Source organism: Panicum virgatum, chromosome 9N, assembly GCF_016808335.1.
Source record: "Panicum virgatum strain AP13 chromosome 9N, P.virgatum_v5, whole genome shotgun sequence".
NCBI classification, from domain to species: domain Eukaryota; kingdom Viridiplantae; phylum Streptophyta; class Magnoliopsida; order Poales; family Poaceae; genus Panicum; species Panicum virgatum.
In genome coordinates this window covers 77,421,656-77,431,104 of record NC_053153.1, presented here as the reverse complement: position 1 = coordinate 77,431,104, position 9,449 = coordinate 77,421,656, and the positions used below count along the sequence as shown (strand labels likewise).

At 46.4% G+C, this 9,449-nt stretch overlaps 2 protein-coding genes across 2 annotated transcripts; both read right to left on the bottom strand.

Annotated features, from left to right (window-relative positions):
* Positions 1–1,735: 1,735 nt before the first annotated feature.
* LOC120689377 lies at positions 1,736–6,075 on the bottom strand. Its single transcript, XM_039971666.1, is given in 7 exon segments — positions 1,736–2,015; positions 2,641–2,771; positions 2,876–2,980; positions 3,679–3,742; positions 4,794–4,925; positions 4,927–5,600; positions 5,779–6,075. Coding segments are annotated over 5 exon segments (1,179 nt in total). The 3' UTR covers positions 1,736–2,015; positions 2,641–2,771; positions 2,876–2,968.
* A 2,495-nt stretch (positions 6,076–8,570) lies between these two features.
* On the bottom strand, positions 8,571–8,951 carry LOC120689376. Its single transcript, XM_039971664.1, has one exon. The coding sequence runs from the start codon at positions 8,949–8,951 to the stop codon at positions 8,571–8,573; it is 381 nt and encodes a 126-aa protein (XP_039827598.1).
* Between the last annotated feature and the right edge of the window lie 498 nt (positions 8,952–9,449).

Here is a 9,449-nt window from a genome sequence, read left to right as displayed (position 1 = left end):
GATCAGGAGTGGCCTTGAAGAATAAGAGGGTGTCGTCAGCAAAGAGCAGGTGAGAGATACCGGGGGCACCTCAGTTCCTTCAGAGCATTGTCCTGTACCTTTTTGTGAATCAACTGGGAAAGACCATCAGCCACAAAAAGAAATAAATAGGGCGATAAAGGACCACCTTGGCAAAGACCTCGTGTTGGGGAGAAGGGCGGCGTTGCCACCCCATTGAAGCGAACCGAATAGCGTACTGATGTCACGCACATCATGACAAACCTTGTTCAAGAACTCCCAGTCAACTCGATCATAAGCCTTGGATAAATCCAATTTATACGCACAATAGTTCCCACGATCCCCTGAACTTGTGTTAATGGCATGAATGCATTCAAACGCGATTAGAGCATTATCAGTGATCATTCTCCCAGGTATAAAGGCGCTCTGGTTCGGTGATATGATATCCTCCAAAAGGGGGCGAAGTCGATTAACCAGGCACTTGGACATCACTTTATAAATAACATTGCAGAGGCTAATTGGTCTGAAATCCTTTAGTGTTTCAGGGAACTGTACCTTAGGGATGAGCACACCTAGTTAAGTTCACACTCATCATCGTCATCACTTTCGCCAGGAAGTTGGGCCGTGTCCATGTGAATCGGCCTTTTTCCAATGCAAATTGGGTCGAGACGTCGAGTGTCTGTCTGCATGTTCAAATCGCATCCATCTATATATCGGCCGCGATTTGTAAGTGTGTGTTCTTTTGACCCATTCAGTCTTGGTTTGATTCACCTCTTTCTTGGATAGAATCGATGCATGAGAGGTGTCTTCTCGAGATACCATCAAGAAAAATCGGAACGCGTGTACAGTAACGTCGTAACGATGATCGCATATATATTATTATTGATCGCGTGTACTTGTGGGTCGTATAGCAGCTGATTCTGTTCAAGTGCAGTGCGTGCCGCTCGAAGTTCGAACCACCTGTAATTATATTGAACAAAGCTGGCGACGTCGGCGAGCAGGATGGAGGCAGCAGTTTAAGGAACTGATCATAAACGTACGTCCACTTGAAGGAAGGAGTTTCATCACGTTTTTACCATGCATTAGACTCTGTATGGTGAGAGCTTTTTGCATTGTCCTCTTCTCATCATCATCAAGTAAACTAATTAAGCTGGCTATAAAACGAGGACGCAGAGACCAAACTTCTGTTACAGTAGCAGTTTCTAGCGAGAGTAATTCACATTGGTGAGTAGCATAATTCGTGAAAATGCGGGTCATGCACAAAATTAAAAATGCAGTTAGCTAGCATGATCATCGGTCAGAAAGGCTTGCAATTTTCACGAAAGGTGAAGACATTCGGAGAATTGAGGATCAAGTTTTCAGTTGAGCAAAAGTCTAATGCTGATTGGTAGGTATGATTGCTCATGCACAGCGCGTGTGAGCACTGCATCAAAATGTTATACTCCAATGGCGCATTATTGAAGCAAGAACTTTACACTATGCATATGAAGGGACTCCAAACTCTCGTGTTGTTAGTGATCTGGTCCTTATGGAAGGAAAGGAACAATAGAATTTTCAAACAAGAGGAGCTGACGACAACTACTTTTATTTCTTTGCTCAGAGATAGTGTGCGGACATGGATCTTTGCAGGGCGAAGCATCGATTCATTAGTTTGGCATATCTTCCAGGAGTAGTCGCCTTATTTCTCACTAGAACATTTGGCGCGCTTTGCGCGCCCTATCGTTTCAACAATCAAATATAAGTATTAGACAGCTGAATTTACGTAAATCAATGGAAGGCAACAATCGCTTGTTCTATCTATTTTATGCGCAGATACATATCTAAAAAAAATGTATCACGAAATCATAACATATGTTAACAAAAAACATCATCAGTTATAAATAACATGTTCTATGCATCAGGAGTCTTGTTGGGCATCTCAATCATCAAACACCCGATGAACTCTTCTATGTAGTGCTCTTATGTGTCTTTATTGCAGAACCATCAGGAGTATCCATGTTGATTTTAGGATTAGCAACCTACAAGTGTGCCAAATAAAAGAATTAGTAGCCAAATAGGCAATATTTGATGCTATCGAGGCAGTAACCGTGCCCGACAAAAAAAAATGTATGCACATATATGATCAAATGTGTTATCCGCCAATCTCTAATGTTAGACTATCTGCCCTCATAGTAATCATCTGGGCAACATCGCTCTTAAATGCAGCAATGACAAGTAGGGGGAAATTAGGCGAATTTCATACTGCAAGCATGGATACAATTGTTTTTTTATTCTATTGAGTAACCATATGTGACAGCCCTAGTGTTCTAATTTCGTATTAGTCTAGTTTAATAATACCATGACACTTTTCCCTTCATGCAGAAAAATATCAACAGATGTGTTATTTCAATATGTATTTTATAGCATCACAAGATCTTGAAATTTAACAAATTAGATTAAACATTTTCAGCTCATTTGACCTGATGATCTTAATCTACTTCAGTTAAGTCAAACCTAACTTTTAAAAAGGATGATGTTGTTTTACTTGGAAAGAAATGTTGATTCCTGTTCAGACGCAAAACGGTTACATTTGATCATACTATATCTACATCCTTCACTCAGAGAAACCAAAAGATTAGTATTTATGTATTAGAGCTACTGTACCTTAGGCGTAAGAGCATCGTTACTGTCCTATCTTGCTGCTGTTAACTCCATAGGTGTAGAGGAAGCATTGACTGGCATGGGCTTGCTTCTAGTGGGCACAAAGTCATTTCTACTCGCTCATGTGGTGTGGTCTGCAGGCCAACATAAGGAAGCCAAATATAGATGAATGGACTCGCAAATGCATAAAACTGCATCTCCTGCTGAATGAGCACATAGATTGTGAGAAAGACGCTACCTCATCCACAGTAGTGCCTCTACCACTTGGTGTAACCAGTTGTTTGAGAACATTCAAAGCTTTCTGAAAAGGTTTAAATCCTGCTGCTCGTGTTCACGACCCTCCCTGTTGACACAAGGAAAACAAGTCTGAATCAATAAGCATATTTCCTAGACTGGAGAGCTCCCTCCCTATCATGGCTCTATCAATTATTCAGCAACATTAAAGCAACAAAGAAATATTTTAGAAGTAGAAATTGTAAACTGAAATTTTTCAAAAAAAAAGTAAACTGAAGTATTTCTGAAATTTAGTTAGCTGAACTTGAGAAACAAAAGCTTATTAGCTTATAGTTTCAGGCTTTCAGGTACAAAATGCATTAGCAAATATTTTTGTCAATCATACAATATCATGTCCTTCTGTATGTTCTCTAAGAATACCAAAACAGTCCACTAAAACAAAAATGTGGGCATACACCGTACAGGGTTACCATGCCCTAGTCTTTGCAGCTTATCCATTTTATATTTTGCTGACCAAACATCTAATTCAAGAAGATCCTCATTTACACAGATAGCATAAATACCATTCTACTACTATGCACAAGCTTGGAAAAAAAGCAAGCAGAATGTGATGTACTATCCTAGTCAACTTTTGGAGGTGACTGTAGAGAGGAAATTCAGCCTATGTCGATCAGTTAATTTCATTCAAGAATAAATAAACTATAGCTCAAAGACCCAACTGAATTAACTGGAGCAAAAAAATATAAAACCCCACTGATGCAAGGAAATCATCTATAGATAAAACTTTGCATGATATCTGCATGTTACCTGCAAATGTACATGCAATACTTCAGTCTTTTGTGGATACTCTGGAAGCTTCGCTTCAGAGACACTGAAAAGGAACAAGTTTCATTAAAAACATGTACCTCTCTTCATGAAAAAGAATACAGGCAGTGAATGGAAAATTTTAACAGAGCAATGATTGCGCCGATGAACCAATAGCAACGCAATTGCACAGAATATAGGCGTATATTATTATTATTTATTAAAAAGAAAGAAGTATTATAGGTTCTTACCATAAAAATCCAGGCCATTAGATAAACATGGAAACGCATGACTATCAACCTTTGTTTTTTTCGGAAAAAGTGAGAATAGGCATATCTCTACTGAAAGAAAGAACATTGCAACCAGCATCTGCGCCAAAAAGTATTAGCAAAAGAAAAGCCGCCTATAGTTTCTTGCACTGCTATATAGTATAAACACAATAATATATATTCAGCTAATTGGACAAGCTTGCCCAATTATAGATGCTGTAGTGCAGGGACACAAACTGAACAACTAATAACATTATAAGGAAAGGCAAGAGGGCTTGCTTCTGACTCAATTTATTTGGAAAAAGATGATCTTATAGTTAATTATATACTATAGAATATGCATCTGGTCTATTTTATAAAACAAAGATGGTGTATTGTTTCTTGGATCGCTTTGTATGGATCCTTCAAGAAAACTTAAAACTCAATAGAAATTTCAAGTTTCACCTCACACTATTTCTTTCACATGCTTCCGTAGACCATCAACCTACAGATTGAGACAAGTCAAAATCAGCCCTTTCAGAGCTGTGATCGGTTGGTAAACTAATAGGGGAATATTCCAGGTGTGATGCTTCTTGCAAAAATAAGCTTTCCACGTACATAAGAATCACTAAAGAAGCTTGTGGTGTAGTCATTCAGAACAATGGCAACTGATGATACTTCTCTCAAATTAACCAACCCACACAACCAGAGCTAAGCGTATTGGATCATCTTCTGATAGTGAGACAATGCTAAACAAATAAGATCCAACAATATAAAACAGTAACTGTTCATGTTCAAAGAGAGCTACATAGAAGAGAGGAGAGATTAGAGGAGGCAGGGAAGATGAGGAGAGAGGATACGGAGAGGAACCTGGGTAGCTTCTCCCGCAGCGTCGCAGCCGGCAGTGCCCTCTCCATCTTCCGCACGCCCCTAGCGAACAACAGCACGGCGGCCACCGTGAGAAGGCGCTCCAGCACCTCCTTGCCCCGGTCAGGCTAGGCCATCGCACTCGAGCTTGTAGCTGGTCCCGAAGTCGAACCGCGTCTCATCAAACTCCAGCACGAGGCCGCCATCCTCGAGCTCGTAGACGGCGCGCGTCTGCTGGAACCCGCCGATGCAGATGAAGGGCGTGGCGACCTCTCCGACGCCGTCCTCGCCGGTGACAAGGCGGACAATCGGGGAGTCAACCCCGCTGAGTCCCGCGGGATCGTTGGCGCAGGCGAGGGCGAGGGCGGGGTCAAGCGGCTCCTCGACCTCCTCGATGCGGCTGACGTTGGCTTCGACGCGCGGGTGGCGCTTGAGCGCAAGCATCGCCCGGAGAGGCGCACGGTCGTCGGGGTTGTAGAGGTGGTCGCGGCGAGGGGTCGTGCGGCGGCGCCGCACAGCTCCCGGACTGCCAGGCCATCGCAGATCTCGCCTCCTCCCCCTCCGAGCCGCGCTCCGCACCGGATCTGGATCCCGCGGGAGCAAGAGACGACGGCGGGGAGCGGGAGGAGCGCTGTTGGAGAGGGGTGACGGAGGAAGGCGAAGAGGTTGAAGGGAAGGGGGAGGCGAGTAGGAGAGCGAAGGGAGGGACTCAGCTCTGCAACTCCGGTCGCTGCTGCTCCCTCCAGGCGCACGCCTCTCTCGCAGCCGCCCGCCGTGCCACCGCAGCTTCTGCCCCCGCCCGCGCGAGATCTAGCGGGCCGAGCCTGCCAAGGCCTCTGGGCCGGGGGGTCGCGAGAGCTGCTTGGTGAGATTGAGATCATCTGCCCGCGCGCGCTAGGCACTAGCTAGCTAATAGCTAGTTCTGGATCTTCTTCCTGAACCTGCGGAGCTTCCAGGTATCGGAGCTCGACCCAGGCACTCCCCACACCAGGCAGTCGTACTCGGCGGCTCTCCCGCCGTCGCCAGGCTTGGCCGCCGCCACGACGAGGCGATAGTTGGTGCCGCCGCCGACGGCCTCCTGCGTCTGGGCGCACACCACGCCTAGGAACGCCAGGTCCTTGCGGTGCGCCAGGCCGTACACGAGCACGGCGAACTGCCCCACCTGCCTGATTACCAGGTCGTTCACGTCCGGGACGGGCGCCCACTCGGCACGCGGCGGCGCGGGGAGCGTGGCCGCCGCGGCCAGCAGGAGCGCGACCTCGAGCGGGAACACCGATCTCCTCATGGTTTGTCTTGGTACGGTGTGTGTGTGGCTATCTGCTGGCTACGTTACTCAGCTTTTCCTATCGTTGTATGGCCGTGACACCTGATGACACTGGCTATGCAAAAGATTTATAGGGCAGGAAAAGGGTATCGCTGTGTGCGTCCACCTGACGTTGCATGCTAGCTGAGCAACGTCGGTGGATGCATGAGACCTTAATGATCAGCGCGCGTGCCGTGCCTAGACGCCTAGTTCTTGGACGAAGAGGTCAAGAGGGGGGTACGTACGGTGCCAGCATGTACTGGCCCCGCGCGCCCGGGACGGGAATGTTCTTGGTGTATGGAACGAACGTGAATCGCATTTGGTTAGCTCTCGTGTGCCGTGTACACACATGCAGGGGGATCTCGGATGATCGACGGTCCCACCGGCGTCGTCGTTGGATCATGGTCCGCCGCGCAGCCGGCCGGCGTGCGTGCCACGCTTGTCCACCCGGAAATCCGCTGCATCGCGCGATCCCTAGATACACGAATACAGTCGAGGGTGAGGGTCTGTTTCGAATAACGAAAGTTGGGTGCTGAATTTTAGCATCTACTCCCTTCGTTCCAAATTATAAGTCATTCCAAGAATTTTGGAGAGTCAAAAATTTTAAGTTTAATCAAATTTATACAATAATATAATAACATTTACGATACCAATTAAGTATCATTAGATTTTTTGTTAGTTATATTTTTATAGTATACTTATTTGATGTCATAAATCTTTTTATTTCTCTCTATAATTTTGGTCAAATTTTAAAATAGTTTGACTCTCCAAGATTCTTGGAATGACTTATAATTTGGAACGGAGGGAGTATTAGCAGCTATACTTTTACTTAATTTTTTACGTCTTGGTAATAGTTTAGCCTACACCATTAGCACTCTATGTTTGGATGGACTAGTATTAAAGTTTAGTATTTTTACCCATTCGCACTTGGATCTAAACATGGAGAGCGATCATGCTTACGCTCGTCTAACGACATGCAAATCAGTATCCGAACACGTAAACGCCAACTTGCATGAGGCAGTGCGACGAGATGAACTTTTGCACTGCTCCGATCCAACTTTGATCACTAGCACAGCAAGCAGATACCCGTCTTCCTTAATTTCATCGCGCGCGTTGGGTGTTATTGAAGCACACTCCAGGGTGCAAGTTGGCATGGCACCTCGAGATCGCCATTGAAAAGCTTCGATCAGATCTCTTGCTAGCTTCACGAAGGGCTCTGACCCAACAATACTACAGAAGGACGTAAAGAGTAGAGAGCGTCAGAGCGAGTAGAGAGCGTCAGAGCCAGTGGCGGATGCAGGATTGGAGGCAAGGGGGGCTGAAACAATAGAGATGCTGATTTGTGTGAAGATTTAATAGTGATTTGGAGGTCTTGCTACAGTGTTTTACGTGTAATTAGGGGAGCTTAGGGGGGGCTTGAGCCCCCTAGCCCCCCTCCTGTATCCGCCCCTGGTCAGAGCGAGTCGTACCTGCATTGCTGGAGTCTACGCATCATTCAACAATATATTTACTTATTTAATTTGGAGATACACAAAATTTCTGGAACCCAAAGTTAAGTTATTGAGACCATCCACCTAAACCTGATCATATCATTCGAATTCGATCGTAGGCCCCCCACCCACCAAATGGCAAAAGCATATATAATTATATATCAGTGATCCAACATTTTGTTAGCAACCCTCTAAATGCACAGCACGATAGAATCATGTGGAGTTAACACTCATATATTATGATGCAAGCAAGTTAGTTTATTACTTTATTAGCAAAGTAGTAGCTATTAGACAAAAATACAGCTAGCTTGCGGTAAATTACTTACAGTGTGCTGATGTGGCTTTGCTGCTTTGCACACACAAAACTTATAGTACCTCAACGAAAAAAAAAATAGAATGCTTAGCAGTTAGCATGCAGCTAGTTGTACACATCCGGAACATTTTTTCTTGAAAACCATACGCTCTCAATGCACGCATTGCAGATAATAGTGAGACAATACCACATTGATGAGCCGGGAGCTGAACTTCTGAATTAAAACATCACAAGCTAACCGTGTAGACGAAACAGATTAGTCAAACAACCTCCAATCAAATCCTCCAAGGCCGTTTTGCACAAACAAGATCAATCAATCCCACAATCAAATCCTCCAAGGCCGTTTTGCACAAACAAGATCAATCAATCCCACGCATCGACCATAAACAGACACTTGTACATTACCATCAACATGCATGCATGATACGGAGATACAAAAATTAAACTCCTCCATTTCACAGATCATATCGATCGTAAGAAAACACAGTCGTCTGTCTCTCTCTGCTGGTGTACTTAGGGAGAGAGACATCTTATTCCTAATAAGGCAAGAAAAGCGCACACACACACACGTGTACATCACTGGTGGTAGCAGGCAGTGCCCTGTTGTGTCTAAACGATCGATGATAGATAATGCTTGAAAGGTTTTGCCGTCGTCGTCGATAAGTACGTGGGTGCTAGACCGCCGCCTGCTTGTATTGCACGAAGCTGTGGAGCTCCCATGTGGTGGCGCGCGAGCCGGGCTTGCCCCGCACGACGCACTGGTAGAGCCCCGTGCTCCCGGTGGCGGTGTTCCTCACGTTCAGCACGAGCCGGTAGTCGGTGACGCCTGAGCCCACCGGCTGGGTCTCGCCGCGCACGACGTCGACCAGCGCCAGGGGCCGGGTCTTGCGGGGCTCTGCGTGGCTGTAGACGATCACGGCGAAGTTACCGATCTGCCTGATCACCAGGCTCCTCGGGTTGCCGATCGCCGTCCAGGCGGCGGCCACCCCCGCCGCCGAGAAAGCGGCGACGGCGACCAGGGCGGCCACGAGCAGCGGGAGCACCGACCTCCTCATGGCTTAGGCGCTTAGCTATCTAGCTACCTGGTGTGGAGAGCCTATAGCTCGGGTTGCCTGTTGCTAGTGTGCTTTGTCGTGCCAGTGAGCTGCAACTGCTTGGTCATCAACCTTGTTAGCTTGTCATGCATGGCGAGGAGCAGGTGACCTTTATAGCTGGGGGGAAAGTGTAAGGCGACGCGTCCATCTGAAGCGAGTGCCGACGCTCGCCGCCTGCTACAGAGAAAGACAGCTATCTGCAAGGTCCAGGCCGGGTGACGAACACCCATGCAGTGCTCGCTCCCATGCATGCATGCATGATTCATCATGAGAGAGCACCTGTTTGTTCATTTGACGAAGCCTCGAGATCGCGAGTTGCTTGCAGGAGAGGTGGCATCTGTTTGTTCATTTGGCTCATTCTTTTTACGTGGTCTCGTGGTGGTGTCGGGTTGAGAACCCTGCAGAGTCCACCCTTCGTGGCGAGTCAGAGTCTCGGAGTCAATTTAGTGTCTGCATGCG